At 39.2% G+C, this 19,643-nt stretch overlaps 1 protein-coding gene across 1 annotated transcript; it reads left to right on the forward strand.

Annotated features, from left to right (window-relative positions):
* The first annotated feature begins 2,763 nt into the window (after positions 1 to 2,763).
* kcnj6 (potassium inwardly rectifying channel subfamily J member 6) lies at positions 2,764 to 18,437 on the forward strand. Its single transcript, XM_040150478.1, has 3 exons — positions 2,764 to 2,877; positions 13,855 to 14,776; positions 17,315 to 18,437. The coding sequence occupies exons 2-3, from the start codon at positions 13,879 to 13,881 to the stop codon at positions 17,665 to 17,667; spliced, it is 1,251 nt and encodes a 416-aa protein (XP_040006412.1). The 5' UTR covers positions 2,764 to 2,877; positions 13,855 to 13,878; the 3' UTR covers positions 17,668 to 18,437.
* The last annotated feature ends 1,206 nt before the right edge of the window (positions 18,438 to 19,643 follow it).

Consider the following 19,643-nt stretch of genomic DNA (forward strand, 5'->3'; position numbering starts at 1 on the left):
GTCACTTAAACTAAGTTTTAACAAAGAACCCTCACCTTCGGCTTTTACCTGCTTTTTTCTAAATAACAAAAAAGACGTCTGATTCTGCTGGATCGATTACGACCTTTTTTTTTTTTTTTTTTTTTTCTTTTTTTTTTAACTTGTAAAGCTAGCGTGAAGTAGTGATGAGTCCCAAAAATTTAGCCTCTGACCTGCTGAAGCTCCTTCAGTGAGAGACCCAAATATCTTCAACTCCACAACCAGAGTCCAGAGAAAGGTTTCATTTTCACCTGAAATTGTGCTCTCTGTGATTTGTCTGCACTGCTATATTGTGTACATTTCTCTTTGTACATTTTCTCCTCTGCAGCCTCCTGATAATGGTGGGCGGATCAATCCCCAGAGCATTGCAGGTATCCAGCCATAAACCAGTGCAGTTATAGGTTTGTGCTGAAAGCAACAAACACAGCTAAGAAGACAGTTCTCTGGCGGTGGCAAACCTGAAACCATGTTGCCCATAAACATGCAGTATATTAAGCAACAGTAATATCTAACTCTGTACAGTATTTTACACCTTAGCACAATAATGTCCATTTGTATGGTGATGATACCATCTTGTATGTAAACCTTGTTCTAAACTCCAAAAAGACAAAGTGTATGGATAAATTTCACAGGAGCATGCTCAGATTCATGCTCTCTATGGAAATCTATGCACCAAAAGCATCATAAACGCCTAGGAATTTGGGTGGAGAGTAGATCAGCTGGCTCAAAAACTAAAACTTCAAAGTGGAGCGTGTTTCTCCTTTCAAAATGTAATAAAAAAAAAAACACAATTCACTAAACTATCGGCCACTCAGTTCATTACACCAAACAGCTCCCACATTCACGGTTTGAGTTATAATAAAACAGGTCAAAGGTCATCAGTGACATCTAGAAAGAATCAGTCTACCTGTGTTTTCATTTTTGTTTTTCAGTGACGTGACCTCTTAGCTAAGGAAAAAAACAACATAGTCAGTTCCTACGAATGTTTTAAAATGAATGAAGTGATGTACAAATCCGCAGTGATTCATGGTTTCCACCTCTACAAATACGGCAATGTCGGTTGCTCCACCACTTCGGTCCAGACCAAGTGTCTCAACAGCTTCTGGATGGATTGTCATGAGATAGTCATCTTCCTCAGAGGATGAATCTTGCAGACTTTGCTGGTACCATGACTTTTCTTGTAGCGCCACCAGCAGTTTGACGTTATTGGCTTTTAGTAAAACATCTCAGCAGCTACTGGATGGACTGTCAGGACAGTTACGTTTCCCAGACAATGAATCCTAATGACTTTGGTGAGCCCCTGATTTTTCTTCTAGGGCAGTGGGTCTCAAACTTCTTCTGTCATGCAACCCTTCAGAAGCCTAATTAATTAATTAATTTAAAAAAATTTAATGGCCAGTCCACTCTTGTGTAAACTGATTTGATTTCAATCATTAACAATACTTGGGAAACTATTTTTAAAAAAGCCAAGGGAATAAAAAATTAATCGTTTTATTTTGTCCGATCCTTTGTTTTAAGACCAAATACTCGAAAAACCAATGACATTCCCATCAGGCTCAGCTGTACTTCATGTTTTGTGCAAACTAGCAGATGTTAGCATGCCAACACGCTAAACTAACATGGTGAACATGGTGAACAGTACACCACTGCTTAACATCAGCGCATTGTCCCTGCTGTGTATGACTGACTTGTCTCTCTATGATGTTGCATATGTACTTTCTTCTCAGGTCTCTCTTATAGAAGTGATCTTGATCTCAGTGAGACTTTTTAAATAAATAAAGCTTAACTAACTAACAGTGATTAGACGTGGTAACTTCCTGCTGGCAGAGACCTTCCCACTCATGTGGAGAGAGACACAGAGAGAGAGAGAGAGAGAGAGAGAGAGAGAGAGAGACAGAGAGAGAGCATCCAGGATAATTCCCAGCATCAGCACCATGGAGAGCTCCATATTGTTAGGTGACTGTTGGTCAGACCAAAAAAAAAACAAAAACTATTTGAATAAGTTAACTTGGGCTTCAGGAAATAATGATCTACCTTTTCACCATTTTCTGACTTTTTGAAACTTAAACAATCAATTATTAAAGAAAAATATTTGTCAGATGCAGTAGACGATGAAAAATGATTGTTGGTTGCAGTCTTGGGATAATACGACTTCACACGAGGTTTGCTGTGTGTTAATTACTTCCGACACAGAAAACTGCAAGCAACTTTACTACGAACGAGCTCAATAACCTAAAAACAATAAAGGTCTTAAAACTAGATTTTGAAACAGGGTCCCTCTACGAGACAAGGCAAGATGGAGGATGGAGGACATAGTTTATTTTGTGCTTCAGAGATTCTAATTTCTAACAAATATGCAATTGGAGTAAAACGATGTGTAGTGAACCTGGATTTTTTTTAGGGGCCCCTGAGGGTCTGGGGCCCCCGGGCCTTTGCCCACTTTGCCCGGTTGGTAATCCAGCCTCGGTTGTCACTTTCCTACTCATTTCTCCGCCTCCCTGTCTTCCTCACTCACTCACTCTCTCTCTCTCTCTCTCTCTCTCTTTCTCCTCGGTGTTTCTCTTCCTCATCTCTGCCTCTTCCCCCCTCTCTCTCTCTCTCTCTCTCTCTCTCTCTCTCTCTCTCTCTCTCTCTCCCTCAGCGTTCACCTATGTCTCTCTCCCAGCTGAGGGGTGGAGGCTGACGGCCGATGCCGTGTCGGCGGAGAGGATGGAGAAAAGGGGGAATTAGTGGCTGCTCTCCGGTAGGTCTTCGCGGGGCGACTTGGTGATCGGAAGCTCCGACCTCAGCGGAGAATCTTCCATGGCAACAGAACCACTTGAAATGAGCCGGGGAGTGAACGCTGATCTGCCGCAGCAGGTATGCACCTTTCCCCGTCCGCCGCTCCTCGGAGCGGTGATCGCCTGTTAAATGTAGTCATCTGTCATGTGGGGGGCGAGGGGGCGGGTAGTTACATAACAGCGCAAGGCGAATCGGAGATTAATTAAGAGAATAATCAGCGCGGAGGAAAAACGCATCCACATGTGAATGTGATCGCTAACCGTGGCCCGGCCGATCCCGATGGCCGATTTTCCTCCCGTGGCATGTTGACGGGAGAGCAGCCCGGCGGATGGAAGGAAACTGGAAGCGGCTGAAGGGAGCGTTCCGGGCTGTGAGAGCCCGCAGGCCCGCGGCCTCGCATCGGCACAGGACCACAACACAGATGGGGCTCCTAGACGAGTCGCACTGGCGCATAGAAAAGGCAGAAAACGAGCCCGCATCAGGAGGCTGTTGTTATTATTGTTATTATCTGGATCGGCTCCATCTCCATGACAGCGGGAAATCTCCAGCCTGTTAGTTTGCTCTCCGCTTCCTGCGGATGCACCTGATCCCAGCAAAAAAAAAAAAATAATAATTTAGCCCAGCCTGCTCTGTGATAAAATCCGGTCTTTATGCTGAGCAAGACTCTCCTTTAACCCGCATTGTGAATTTTAAACCAGCAGTGATCTCTGCTACAATGGCTACAGGCTAATAACAGTGGAGCCAGTTATCCTGTAACAGGCTAATTCAGGTGTACTCTACTGCACTGAAAAAATTAATGTATAAAAACATTTTTAAAAAGTTATTCTGAAATATAGCGAGGTCTATTTAAAGGCAAGAGGAGTCATTATTTCTGACCAAATCTGAAATATATATATATATAAAACTGAAATGACTTCATATAATGAAAAATCAAATGTTTTTGTGCTTGTCATCTGACCTTAATGGAAATTATAGACCTACTGGTACCACTGTCTGGTAAGGCAATATTTATAAAAGGTTTATAAGCTTTAATTAATGGATTTATTATTGGTTCATACATAATTTACTAATGCTTTCTACATCAGTTATAAGCCATGGATAAGAGCAACTTTTGAGTTGCCAGGTTGTGGAAAATCCTCCTCCAGCAAGGCTCTTTAATTGATTAGGTAGACTTCTCCAATAGACTAACTGGAGGGGTCTCCATCTGGTACAGGATTGCAGGACAACTGCACTAAAATCCTTTCATAAAGTACTTCTTAACATTTACAGCTACAGATAATTGACTATAGAACCCATGCTTTATTAACATTTAACATATCGCAATAGAAACGCACAGCATTTTATTACCAAAACATTTTATTTAAATAGGAAACACTTATGCAAGAGGGTCTTGTCTTAAACAACAGAATGGGAACTTCTTAACTTTAAAATGTCGTAAAATCAGCCTTTACCGTCAAGATTTCACATTTACTGTATTCTCTCTACATTCGTACTGTGTATTGACAGGCAAAGTTAATAAATTGTTGTAACATGATAAACCTGTAGTTGTAAATGTTAATAAGCAGTGTTTAAAAGGATTTTAGTCCAGATGTCCAGCAGCCCTTTTCCAGAAGATAAGTGGTCAAACAGTCAAATGGGGAGGTCTCGCTAATGAATTAAAGAGCTAACAAGATAAGCAAAGTGTTGTGCTGGAGGAAGATTTTCCACAACCTGGCAACCCAAAAGTTGTTCTTAATTGCTTATAAGAGATCTATGAAGCATTAGTAAATGATTTATTTACCATTAATAAAGCTATTATTTAGAGTTTATAAAACCTGTCGTAAATGGTTCCTTATCAGAAAGTGGCACCGACCTATTTCACACCAATGTTCACCTGCTCCTCATACCTAGGTCCAGGCATAAGCAAATTAAATTTAAACTTTATCTAATCATGTAGTCTCTTTGAGAGTGAGATCTCGTTTTCAAAAGAGACCGGAGGATAAGATAACGTTCATAATTCTGCAAAAACAACATAACAAATATGGCTTCTTTTTAGAATTACAGTTTATTTATTTAATCACTAATAAAATCCTAATGGCAAATCGATCTAGTTAATCTGTGGCCTGGTGTGATGAAACACCTCAGTACTGGTGTTGATTTTTGAGATTTCTTACCAAACTTTAGAAAAAATCGGCATTTCATGAGTTGAAAATGGCTCAACACACCGCGTACTGTTTTGAATCATCCTGAACCTTGCAAGGCCATTGCTGACCATTTGAGACTTCTTTACCGCATGAAATTTCTATAGAAAAAAAAAACGAATGTTAACGCCCTTTAATCAGAGGTGGGTGGCCCACCTCACCCAGCACCCATCCTTGAGTGGGAGTGTGTGAAACCATGCTCATTTTCAAACATATACTGATCGGGAATCATCATTTACTGGCGTTTACGCTATTTTTTTCTAACCCACTACTTAGTATTTCTCAGTTTTGGCGCAGTGGTTCAGACTTCTGCTTTTGATGGTTGTGGAAGCACCTCCAGACTGCACTCTTTCCCTTCAGACCCTCATATGGCTCAGCGATGGTTGCAGATGGGAGCAGGTCCCTCGATAGCAACATGCTGCTATGTACATTTGCAATGGGCATTTTTCACAAGCGTGCCTCTAACAAAATGCACAGCTCCGAGAGCTCTGGTTTCAGACATTACTGAGGCTGCAGCCAGTGGCTCGGGACCACCATCCTCCACCACACTAATGTTCACTTTAGGTAATTCTGGAGGGGAACAGACCTCCTGCCTTGCAATTTTGTGTCATTCTTCATTTTTCTCCGGCCTGGGGTTGTCACTGAGCAACTGCCTCACACATCCAAACAAACCAAGACCTTTTTAGTTTGTGGTGTTACCCAGTTAAGTCTGATACCTTCTCTGCAGCCATAGCAGAGCAGAAACTCTAGTTCCTGACAGTCACTGTAGTGTATCATAGTCATTCTTTGAAGTACGGCTGGTAACATGATTCAACACCCACCAGAACTCTACCTGTGTCAGTTTGACAACTTAGTTTGATCTGGTTTGAGCCCACCTAAAGTGGTTGTGAGTTTAAATGTACCCTTAAAATGAGAAAATTAAAGTTTTTTCCACTATGGATGAGGGAGCCCTGTCCCCCTCAAGTTCCAAAATCCTATTTTTGTCCCCCCCCCAGTTTTACAGTTTCAGGTTAATTTTCTCACCAACGTCTCTCTGAAGGATGTTCAGCCACTATGGTCCAGGAGCAGGTTGCACCAGCTGTTCCTAAAGTAAAACTTAGCTTTGTTATAATGTAAGTGTTTACTAAGTGGAAATGTATCCATCACTAATTTAAAACAACTTGCAACAACAACCCAGTTGTTACGTAGAAATCAGGATTGAGTTGCGTCCATAGGTTGCACCAGCTATTTGCCTATTAGGAAGTTTCTTTCCTACTTCTTAGTAACTACTGGCTATTTTGAAAGTTGTGAATTACTAAATCAGGTTGCACCATTAAAACCGAGAAATGTCTTAGCTAGTAAATCTGTTGCTCAGAAATATCTATAATGCTCAATCAACTATGTAAACAAGAAGTCAATGTAGCATCCAAAAATTATAGTTTTAGAGGCACAATGCCACATGGAGAAATATGTGTTTCAGAGATAGGAGTATTCATACTGTTTAGAATGAGCTGAAAATATTTGATTATGCTAACCTGATATTGTTTACTCATTTAGTCATAATTTAAGGTATGTTATGTTATTTTTCTGAAATGTCATTTAAAATATTCAAGATATATAGTATTATTATTAAACATTAATCACGTTTCAGGTCAAATGTCACCATCGAAACTTGCAAGTAGATACTAAGAGCTTAGGAAGGATTTAAATACAAACTAGCTGGTGCAACAGATTCTGCTAAGAATAGATTCGAGTGGACAAAAATATTGATAAACTCACCTGAGTGCCTTCATTATTACTGTTTGCTCAAAGCAATGAGCTTAACAGCGGCAGCGATTGCCTGGCCGACTTTTTTTTTTTTTACCTGAGTTTTACTTCTCAGGCAACAGGTAAGGAGCCTACCTGTTTTCTGATCTGATCCTCTTTTACTTTGCTATTGATGGTGTTTTCTGCTAAGGCAAACTGAACACTTTCTGAACAGATGTTTCACATTAAAAACCTCCAGGGGAGGGTGTCTACTAGGAATCCACTCCTTCCCCAATAAGCTTTTAATGTGAAACATATGCAGTGTTTTTTGAATGTATTATTTTCATTGCCAGTTAACCAGGCTCACACCTTTCTCATCAAAGGGTCAGCTCACCCAATTCACAGAAAATAAAAATTCTCAGCCACTTACTACACTTACTAAGTAAATTTGTGTCAGTTTCAGTTCCCCCTTTGTTTTATTTTTTGTGTAATTTCACTGATCCTTTAATCCCCCTATCACTGTTAGGCTAATTTGCTGTGTTTTTGTGAATCAGCTCTTAAATGAGTGTTCTTCCACTGAGCTCTATTCTCACCTGAGCTCTAAAGAGCTGGAGAAAAACTGTGTGTGCTAAGATTTGAGATTATTTGCATTGGACGTTTAATACTCGTCAGTACTCAGCTGTTTGTATGCCTAAAAATAGTATGTGTCCCCATGCGGCCTCAGCTAAATTTTGGCCACATCTGGGTCTAAATAACTGCTTAACCGTGTCTACTGATATGTCCGCACATTTCGCCCATATCGACAGACTTTCCTTGGAGTTGAGGTTCATCCGACACAATATCTATACTGTATGTACACCACATCCCGCTGCAGACCAAGCACGTGGTTCAACATAGATGCACTTATACAACCATCAGTGGAACCAATTATCTTGTATTCAGTAACCTCTAATGATTCAATTTAGTCCCAACTTCATGGGTGGCCTCTGGTTTGCAGGAGGATCTATTTTGGGCGCCCCTAGATCTGGAGGTAAAAGTGCCATTAATATTCCCACATGGACAGTGTTACATTACTCACAGTTGGAGCTCTTCTATATCTTGGATGGACATTAAACTCTTCTGGTTAAATCATCAGTACAGAAGATTGAGAACATTAGAAAATATCTGTCTCTGATAAAAAGTCAAAGGTACAAGCCTGTGTATATAAAAACTTTTAAAAAAAAAGAATGTCATTTTACTGAGCAAACTAATTTTTTGTGAAAAACTCTATTAATGGCTACTGTAAGGGACGTGTGGGGGTTAAAATGTGCTTGTTCAATATAACACTCTATTAAATTTAAGAGTTTAATTACCTTTAACAACGGACTGTAGCTGATGTGACATCCATATTTTTGGATGTCACAACCATTTTTTCTTAGAAAAGTGAAACATACAGTTTGAACATGCTAACAATACATCTATCTTCTGCTCGTCCAAGTTAGAGTGAAACAATTCATGCTAACCTTTTCCCTGGGACATGTGACTGTTAGTCTTATCCTAAGTCTTCTAGCATGATGTATTTTAATGAGTTAGCCTCAATTAGCAAGCAAGCTACCCCTGACAAAATCTACTGCTGACAGTGGTCATTTCAAGTAACAAAATCGACAGTCATTGGTTAGAGATTAATATTGAGTGGTAAATCTGCCACTTTTATCCGTAGCTAGCAAAGAGATGCTCATTTACACATCCAGCAGTTGCAGAGGGACATTAAAATTAATATTATTCGTGTTTGTGTTCACCTGATAATGTCAGTGTAATATTCACTCTCTATTAACTCTGATTTTTTTCTTTACCCACTCCTTAGAAAAATATGGCTCTTTAGCTGCCAAATGCACCACTGTGTTCACCAGCTGGTCACTAACTTTATCCGCCTTTTGGCACAGGTAGCGTTAAGTATTTTGTTTTTTTCAGAGCTTTTTTGACTGAAAAGCCACCTGATGCAGTCAGAAAAATGAAATGATAGAAGCGGTTAGAGAGAATCAAAACAGTGAATTGTGGACTGTAAAACCAAAAAAGGAAAAAAGAGGAAAGTTGAAAGAGGCAACATCAGCTAATTCACTAATAACAATCAAAACTATTGTTGATTATATTGGCTTTTATTGTCTCTTTATTGAAAATGAATGACGGCTTTATGAACAAAGCAGATACCGTAGATAGTTCTTCCTCAGGCCTTCTGAAACAAGATGACACAGACAAATGTTATCCAATGCTGCGGCCTCATCCAGTGCATTCCTGCTATATTGTGAGCACTTGGTAGACCGAGCTGTGCGTTACCATGGAAACCAGCGCTGCTGAAGCTCATAATATTCCCCTGTGAATGGAGAGCAGAACGGCTTCAACACAGCCATTTGTTCCAGTGGTAAAAACACTGATGATGGCTCAGGCTGTGTGCACAGAAAAGAAAATCTTTCCTGATCTGAGGACAGTCCACAGCACGGCCGGAAAAAAAAAAAAAAAACTATATGTGTAAGCCACATCAGAGGGATCACATAACAACTCTATTGTAATTCATAGGAGCTGCATGTGTTTATTTTTAACCTGGTGGTGTCCGAGTTAGCTCCTGGAGGAACGTGTTCTGAGCTGTGGAGGAAGAAGTATTCAGATCCTTTACTCAAGTGAAACTACTAATTATTACCACACTGTGAAAATACTCCATTACAATTAGAAATCCTGAATTGAAAAAGTTACTGAAGTAAAAGTCAATATAATCAGAACAATGTACTTAAAGTATTAAAAATAAAAGTATTCAATGAAAAATAAATGTCCCTGTGATTTTTACTGTACGATTATATATTTTATCAATAGATTATCCTTATTCAACCATGAGTGTGTAAGCAGCCTTTTGCTGTTGAAGTTGGTTGAGGGGGAACTCATTTATAACTATTTCATGTAGGACTGCAAATAATTATTTTCCTTATGGATTAATCTCCTGATAATTTTCTCAATTAATCAATTTGATTGAATTTTCGGTATGTAAAATTTCAGAAAATAGCAACACCTTCACAATGCTTGTTTTGTTCAATCAGTAGTCGAAACCTCTAAATTCTGAAAACCAGATTAAAATGATTAAAATAATTAAAAGTAAAAGCAGTAAATCTTCACATTTGAGAAGCTGGAACAGTGAAATTTTTGACATTTCGCCTAAAAATGACAAAATAGTTACTGATCAATTTTCTGTCAATCGGTTTCAGCTCCATGTGTACATATTGTTAGGTATTGTAGTTTAATCTGTAACAAAAATCATATTTTATAATCTGATCATATGTCTTGTAAGGGAAAATCTTAACTTGTAACTAGTAATTAAAGCTCTCAAAGAGTTGTAGTGGAGTAAAAAGTAAAATAATAATGTTTTTGGAGTGTAGTCTCCCAGTGGTTAAGGATTGATTTACGCTCAAAAAGAAGTACTTATTATAACGTGTCGTCCGACCACGGCAGAAATCAAATGCATTTATAGCTGTTCTGAACTGCCAACTTGAAAAGCGAAAAAGCCTGCTGTTTTAGAGAGGAGGAGGAGGAGGTGTAATATTGTTTAAATATGGGGCTAATGGTGCTAATTTTCTCACCTGGAAGACATTTAGACTCGAACAGTTGTGTAAAGACTGAACAAGTCTAGGTCAAAACCTGGTGCATGGCTGGAACTCCCTTTATCTGTTTGTTTTTCTCTCCTACTCTCTTTGCTCACATATACCGTAATATAATGCAGCAGAATTCCCGATAAAGTTGTTCTCACTTACATGTTTCTCTGTTTCTGTTGTCAGGCAATGGAACAAGTATGAAATAGTGACTGGAATACAACTCATTTAGACTACATGTTAACCAGTAGTCGATTACAAGCCACTTCCCTGCTGCTCTGCGCTGCTAAAATCCTGATTTTATAACCGCGAGGTTGTCTGACAAAATTACCACACACAATAGTTAAAGACAACGGCTGTGCAGTGATTTCGGCTATATTTACTTGTTAAATGATTGTTCAGAGAGAAAGTTAGAAGCTCATTCACGTCTGTGTCAGCTACAGTGCGGTCAGTTGAATTAGACTCATAGAGAAGTGTGCCCGTGTGCCCGGACTCGCGCTCAGGGGGCCAAACTGGTGGATCTCTTCTACGGGAAGTAGCTAAGGTTTGTCAAAAGACGCTAGATTTGTTGCCAGGTACTATTGTGAAAAAAGTTGCTAAAGGGATGTGAAAAGTCAGTCAATGTAGCAACAAAGGCGCAAAGTTCACAACAGTGCCTGTAAACACCCCCCTGATGACGACAAAGAAACGGTTTGCACCAATTCATTTTGAAAGAGCAACGACCAATTGGGAAACTCTAACACTCAGCCAGCCAAACAATGGTGTAACTTCAGCATTCAGTCACGCGTCACTCAGCTGACCAATGGTGTAACTTCATCTCTCAGTCAGTGACAGACATTCACGTTTATAGGGCTGGCCCCGCTGTTGCGGTGCAGCTGGAGCGATGTTTGCTGAACAATATGACAATAATCTATGAAAACAGCATAGTTAAGAAATGTACAGTGCTTTACTTCAAAAGTGATGCTGTTGGTTGAAAACTGCATTTGAACATGAGTATTTTGTTCATGCTTGAGAGCTCCTTGTAGCAACAGTTCAGCACAGAGAGAATATGATGGAATACCACACAAAAGGAATAGGAAACAATCAGGAAAGCTTGTGCCGCCTCAATAATATAAAAAAGGATAACAACACCCAGTTGTTGGATGGGGTGTGTTATTCTGGTTGGGACAGCCATACTTTGAAACCTACTGTTTGCTTGTTAGGTCAGACGGCAGAAGTTCACAAGGTGATACAGAATGATGTGCTTTGTATCACTGTATGAGACCTCAGAGTGGTCATAACCTAAAGGCAACCTGTGAGGACATCAAGAAAGTTAAACATAGAAATGGACATCATTTAGGTCAAAGTTAAAACATCTGATTTGACACCATTTCAAATTTATCTTCAGTGGGTAATTACCTCATTCATCAGATGTGGTCACCTCACAGTATGATTTCCCCATGGGTGCACCCACAACGCATTACGACATTAATTCAGTGTTCCACACCCACTCTATACTGCAGGAGTTACTGTGACAAAGTGTAGCTTGATTTTGGCAGTGTGGATGGTGACACATTCTCCTTCGTGCTTACTGTAGCTGCACAGTTTCATGCTGAAGCTATTTAGTACTACTGGGGTATCCGCGTACTGGACTCTGTTCACGTGGTGGTGATTGTGGAAACAATGGCATATTAGGAGGTCTATTGTTTGTGATATTATCTGCATGCATCCCTTGTTTGCGTAGCTGCCACTCAGTCTGAGAGTGCATCCACATCAAACTGTTAAATTTGCAAAAGCATCTTTGTCTGTCAGTTTCAGCCCACCGTCCAGACTAAAACAACATTTTTCACCCCCGAAAAATTGAGTTTTTTCCAAAATGGCCGCCAGAGTGTGTACATTTGAAAACGCAGCTTTGGTGTTTCAGTGTGCATGGGCTAAACTGAGATTTTCAAAACAATGATGTAAGCGGCTCAATGAGGGTCGACGTTGTGATTATAAAATAATTATGTTATCACCGCAGCGTCGAAGCTTGGAAACGACTGCTGGTTAACATGTAGTGTTTATAGGGCACAATTAAATCACTGTTTCATACTTGTGCAGTTGTCTGAAACAGAAATAGAAAAACGTGTGCTGTAAATGAGAACAAATATGCGGTGACACAGAGAGCAAGAGGCTGTAACTCGTCACAGTAACCCAGCTGTGTGTAGAAAAGTTAAGAAGATAACTTTCTGTCGTCTCTCTTTTTTCTGTAATCTCACATTTTAAATGTTGATATAGCCGATGATACAGCACAGCTTTTGTCATTAACCTGTATGTATGTTGGTTTTGTCAGATGATGTCCCAACCATGAAATAATGATTTGGTCCACTGGGCTGTCTGTCTCACTCCTTACCAGATGTTGACTGTGATGTAGTTTTGTTGTTTGGCAACTGAAAAGAGGCTGAAGAAGAGTTTCAGTCGTTTTATGTTTTTCAAATCTTTTACTGTGGACAGAGGTCTCCACAAAAACAAACTGGAAACAATAATGTGGATGCAAAGCATTTTCATGTAAAAACAGTATTTTATTATTTCTGAGTAGTAGCCTGAGCCAAGTTAGTTTTTTCCATAGCTCATTTAATTTTTGAATCTTGGAAATCGGGTGGCACACTCATTGAAAACACCCCAGACGTGTTTTAATGATTTTATGTTAACGTCATATGGAAAATCGTTCCTTCAGTTATTAAAGACAAAAAGCAAAAACATTTCTTTTTAACATAGGTTTTTTAAAATGAAATATGACGGTAAATTCATACATAAAGGGAAATACATATCATAATGTATATTGTATTTCACTTGCTTGTTTTTATTTAGGAATTTTAAATCTTCCATAATAAAAAAAAGCCTACTTGGACAGAAAACTGCCCAATCTGGCAAGTCTGGCTCCAGTGTGGTGTCGATCAGGTTTTCCGTGTTATATCTTACAGCCCCTGTAAAGTATCCAGTGTTGGAAGAAGTAATGAGATCTTTTATGTAAGTAAAGGTAGAAATACAACACTATAAAAATATTACATTACAAGTAAAAGTCCTGCATTCACTGTTTGACTTAGATAGAAGTACACAAGTATTAGCAACAAAATGTACTCAAAGTATCTAAAGCAAACGGGCTCATATGTGACAGGATGGTACCCTTTCATAGTGTTATATTATTGGATTATTAGTATTACTAATGCATTAAGGTGCATTTTAATATTCTTCTAAAGTTTCAGCTGGTTGGTGTAGGGAAAACTCCACCAGTCAGATAAATGTACTGCAGTAAAAAGTACAATACTTCCCTCTGAAATGTAGTGAAATAAAAGTATGATGAACTTTAAAATGAAAGTACTCAAGTGAAGTACAAGTACCACAAAACTGTACTTAAATACAGTACTTTACTAAATGTACCTAGTTACTTTCCAGCACTGCCTACAGCCTCTGTAAAGTCTCCATCATCGGTACTTGCTCTGTATCAAAGCAAAAACAACATTGCACTTGCAATTGCTAATTAATACTAATAATTACTGCCATTTTTTCCTCTCTTATAGGCTTGAATTTCACCTAGAAATCCCATGGAGCAGGATGTGGAGAGCCCAGCCATCATCAGACAGCCCAAGTTGCCAAAGCAGGCCCGTGAAGACCAGCCTAAACAGCTGGCAGAAATGGACAGGGCAAAGAAGATCCAGCGGTACGTCCAGAAAGATGGGAAGTGCAACGTCCATCACGGGAATGTTCGAGAGACATACCGGTATCTGACAGACATTTTCACCACGCTGGTAGACCTCAAATGGAGGTTCAACCTCTTCATCTTCGTGTTGGTGTACACAGTGACATGGCTCTTCTTTGGCTTCATGTGGTGGCTTATTGCTTACCTCCGGGGTGATCTGGACCATATAGCAGACAATCAGTGGACTCCATGTGTCAATAACCTCAATGGGTTCGTATCAGCTTTTCTGTTCTCCATTGAGACCGAAACCACCATTGGTTATGGATATAGAGTCATCACGGACAAATGCCCCGAGGGGATAGTACTGCTTTTAGTTCAGTCAGTGCTGGGATCTATCGTGAATGCCTTCATGGTGGGTTGCATGTTTGTTAAGATCTCACAGCCCAAGAAGCGAGCTGAGACACTAGTGTTTTCCACCAATGCGGTCATCTCAATGAGAGATGGGCGACTGTGCCTGATGTTCAGAGTCGGAGACCTCCGAAACTCACACATTGTGGAGGCTTCAATCAGGGCCAAGCTTATCAAGTCTAAGCAGACCAAGGAAGGGGAGTTCATCCCTTTGAACCAGACGGACATAAATGTGGGTTACAACACGGGAGATGACAGGCTCTTCCTAGTGTCGCCACTCATCATCTGCCATGAGATAAATAAGAACAGCCCCTTCTGGGAGATCTCACAAGCCCACCTGGCCAAGGAGGAGTTGGAAATTGTTGTGATTCTGGAAGGGATGGTTGAGGCCACAGGTGAGTCCTCAGATTCATAAAGTCAGAGTCTTTCTGGCTGGATGGTATATTTGTGATGTTGTTAGGAATATATTACAATGATGTGTACAGCAGTTATTATTCAATGGATTTAACTATGTTGCACAATCAAAATATAGGATTACTGTACTTCGTTAACTCAGATTGACTCATTTTCAGTGAGCACAGAATTGTTTCATCATTACAATGCATGTCAAAAAGTAGTAACGTTTTTATTTTCTTTATTAATTTCATTCAATTTAACAAACAATACATTGACAGTTACAATATTTTTAGGGATGGCTATGTCGGTCAGTCCACCACATGGTCCAGACTGAAATATCTCAATAACTATTAGATACATTGCCGTGTAATTTTATACAGACATCCATGGTCCCCAGAGGATGAATCATACTGGCTTTGGTGATCCCCTGACTTTTCCTCTAGCACCACCAGCAGATCAAAGTTTTCACTTATCCTGTGAAATATCCGCTAGATGGATTGGCACAAAATTTTGTACAGACATTCAGGGTTTAGCTTAAAGCACTTCTTTGTGGTTAAGTAAAGACTCTTAGTCTTGTTCTGTTCTAACGTAATTACTCTGATGTTTTCCTAACCTAAATCAAGTGACTTTATTAGCCTAGATTTACCCTTGCCTTTATCATCCTACAGTATATACAACACTAAGAGTTTATAGCCACACTAGCAGCCCTGGTAGGTTGCACTTAGACATGGCACTGGTTTAGCATGTGTAATATTCACAGTAGTCATTTTCTTAGGCAGGATGAATCCTACTTACATTCATGATCCTCTGTCACCATTTGGTTGACATTTGTAATTTTCAGTGAAACGTCTTGCCAAATATTGAATGGATTGCCCTGAAATTTGGTGCACACATTTGCATCTCCTAAGTACATTTACTCAAGTACTGTATGTAGGTGTAAATTTGAGGCACTTGTACGTGAGTTGAGTATTTTCATTCCATGCTACTCGATACTTCTACGTCACTGCATTTCAAAGTATTCCAATTATTTGACAGCTATTGTTACTAGTTACTTAGATTAAGATTTAACATACAAAGCAAATGCAGAGCCTCTAAAACATGATTAATTGTTATAGATTAAACAATAAATAGTGTATAAAGTTAGAGCTGAAATATTTAGTCAATTCATCGATTAGTTAATCAACAGAAATGAAAACTAGTTTAATAACTGATAATTGTTGATGTCATTATTTATGCAACATTTCAAAGTTCCAGCTTCTCAAAAGTGGAATTTTGCTGATTTTCCTTGTCTTAAATTACAGTAAAAAGAATCATTTTTAGGTTTGACTATTGTTGACAATGCTAATATGTTGTTGTTTAACACGTTTACAGTATTCATTAGCTTAGTTGACCACATTAACTATCTTAGTTTAGCGTGTTAGCATGCTAACATTTGCTAATTAGCACTAATACAGCTCAGCCTGATGGGATTGTCACTAATTTTGCAGGTATTTGGTCTTAAACTAACGTATCGAACGTATTGTTTACATATAGATAAACTGAACGAACGACTGACATGACCACGCAGCTAACAAGGCTAAATACTAAGGAAAAAAAAAAATCACCACCAGTGACCATTTTGCAGGAATTAGTAAAACTCAGATTGGCTGGCAACAGGAACGTGCTCACATTTCTTCATATGCTGATCACGAGATTGTTCAAAGAGGGCCATGGAGGGAGAGACGAGAGGCAGAAACACTGCGTGAGGTGGGAGGGACAGGTGCGTCCAGGTGTTCGGAAATAACAGGAAGTTTAGTTATTGTAGTGTGGCTTGCTGATCAACCCACACAGTTCATGGAGGCAATTTAAAACAGTTAGCGCCTGATTGCCCCAATTTTGTGTCAGGATTCGTACTCCTTCTCAGAGTCGTAACTCAGTCAATCCTGAACACAGAGACATGATACACGTTTTTAGATTCAGTGTGTCTTACACTTGCCAAGGTTATCATTTTTTCTAATGTCCATTGCAAATAAACGTCCATAAATCTGCCTAGTAATCATAGAAAAACAGTTTTTCCTTATAACTGAGAATTGTCATGTTTTAAGTTTTCTTCGGTATCAAAGTGATTCATTGATAGTTATATGTACATCCATGGACAAAGTGCAAACAGGAACTGCTAATAGCTAATTCAATGTAATTTTTAATTCCGCCAATTTGAAAAAATGTAAATAAATATAGGCATAAAAAAAACAAACTGTAGTAGCATAGCTCACTGAATCCATGGCAACATTAATACTTATTATACTTATTCTTTTTGACATCCTCAGTGTGCACCACAAACAAAATTCATTCAAACCATTGTACTAGGGCGGAGGCAGAAATCTGAGGGACAGAGATCTCAAAACCTGGACGAATAAAACCAAAACTATGGGTAGACACCATGAGAGGAAAGTGGGAAACATGTTTTTTTGTAATTTGGATAGAATGACCCTCTGAGGTGGCCCAAACTAAACTTTTCCATAAATGTTTTAATCCTGACTGTTGCATTGTGTCTCCAGGCATGACATGCCAGGCGAGGAGTTCATATGTCAGCAGGGAAATCAAGTGGGGCTACCGCTTCACACCAGTCCTGACACTGGAGGACGGCTTCTATGAGGTGGACTACAACAGTTTCCACGACATCTACGAAACCAACACACCCACCTGCAGTGCCAAAGAGCTTGCTGATATGACAAGCCGCACCCGCTTGCCCCTAACCTGGTCGCTGGCCAGTAAGCTGAGTCAACAGGGGCTGCCAGAGTCTGAGCAAGAGGGTCAGGAGACAAAGACCAGCCTGGACAACCAGGGGAAGAGCCAGCAGACTGAGAGGAACGGGGACATTGCCAACATAGAGAGTGAGTCCAAAGTGTAGCGAGCGTGCTACGGAAGGGAAAGACGGCAAGTTTAAGGTCCAAATAAGATCACTGGCCTGTACTGTACATCTCCCGTTTGGGATGACCACACGAGCTTGTGGAGCACAGATGAGAATCTGAGGTACTGAACGAGGACCAATGAGCACAGTAGACCAAGTATCCCTGCAACAAGAACAGCTTTTTCTCAGTGATTAATGGTTACCCCAAAAACAACAACAAAACATCTAGACATGTGGCCCACCGCTGAACTGAAAACCCTTTGCGGCAAGTGCATGTTTTAAATATAATGTGATGTCCTCCTGATGAGATTCCTATTATTTTTTCTATTAAGATATTCATAGGGGCATTTACACAAGTATTTTTGTATATACTATGAAATGTTTTGAATTCTTTGTTTTGTTGCAGTGTGAATATTTGACAGATGTTTGATACTAATTCATTTAGGTTAGTTCTGTATATATTCTATGCCTTATTGTATGTATAAAGCTTTCATTATTTGTTTTTCAGAAATATATAAGCATGTATAAACATTATCTGCAGTTAATTTATCTTGTATTGTGTATATACTGTATGATGATAATGTTATAAGAAAAACATACATCTCAATGGATGCAAACTCTAGTTTAAACCAATGACAAATTCTTCCCCAAAGGATAGATGTTTAAGGTAATACTACACCTCTACAATACTATTCCTTGAGAAGCCATGACTTGCTGTTTACAGCTAAGTGACTTCAGACAATGGCCCTTTAAAACTGCATTTAGTCACTTTTGCACATTGGAGGCCTCTAGTGGAGAAAGTAAGTCACTATTTCCGTCTCCAGAAATCCATCACGTCACCCAACAGTATCAAAAATAAATAAACAGTAAATTGCATATTATGTACTTGATGAGGGTGTTTTTCTTTGTATATGTATATTTTTTTCAATGTGATTATCATATTTTTTAAATGTGGCATAGGTTTTTCAGTGATGGAAAAAGTACTGAGATCCTAGAGTACAGTAAAAGTCCGTTAGTCGAAATCCTACTTAAGTAAAAGTACAGTGGTATGATCAGTAAAATGTACTTAAAGTATCAAAATAAAAGTACGTGTTCTGTGTGACAAGGAGCCAAACCATGCCCAAAAATGTGTTGCACTTTATAAGCTTAACATAGATTTAAAATGTAGTAACTATTGCTGTCAGAAATATGTGGTGTCTGAATGTCTGAAAGTGGAGCAGAAGTATAAAATACCATCAAATGAAAATACTCAAGTAACTCAAAACTGTACTTAAGTACAGACTTTGAATAAATGCACATAGTTACTTTCCACAACTCTGCAGTTTTTGTTTGTGGGAAAGTGAAGGCATCCTAGTGAAAGCTGGAGCAGTCAGTGTGTGTTGTTGCTTTCAGTCCATTTGCTCTGCGCTCTGCTGTCTGCCGAAGTGGCAGTCTTGACACGATCAAGAGATGGTGCTAAAGTAATGTATTTTTAAATCTTACACATAGTGGGTTTAATCTAACGTCTATGGGTTTAAATAGTTCTGAATTTAAACACTAAATATACGGACATTGCACTACTGTATGAAAGTTTCAGGCACTACAAGTAAAGTGAGGATCCTACCAAAAATAATGCCATGAATAGTTTTTATTTACCAATTAACTTCATACAAAGTGCAGTGAACAGAAAAAGCCAAAATCAATATCTGCTGTGACCACCCTTTGCCTTTAAAACGGCACCAGTTCTCCAGGTAAGACTTGGGCACAGTTTTTCAAGGTACTCAGCAGCTACGTTGGTCCAAGCATCTCGGAGAACTTGTTGTTGTACTGAATGTATATGGACCAGTTATGAGACAATGGGCACAAAAACATACTAAAGTACAGTTTTGAGGTATTTCCCTTTTATGCTACTTTATACTTAACTACACTGAGGAAATTAATGTATTTTTCACTCTGTTGCATTCATTTGGCATCTGAACTTGGATTTTACTTAAAAA

Source organism: Xiphias gladius, chromosome 17, assembly GCF_016859285.1.
Source record: "Xiphias gladius isolate SHS-SW01 ecotype Sanya breed wild chromosome 17, ASM1685928v1, whole genome shotgun sequence".
In the NCBI taxonomy this organism is placed as follows: Eukaryota; Metazoa; Chordata; class Actinopteri; order Istiophoriformes; family Xiphiidae; genus Xiphias; species Xiphias gladius.

Bases quoted from the DNA above. Each gene is read 5' to 3' on its own strand.
- kcnj6 (XM_040150478.1), top strand. From the start codon at position 13,879: ATGGAGCAGGATGTGGAGAGCCCAGCCATCATCAGACAGCCCAAGTTG. The intron at 14,777-17,314 runs GTGAGTCCTCAG...TTGTGTCTCCAG, and splicing joins AGGGATGGTTGAGGCCACAG to GCATGACATGCCAGGCGAGG.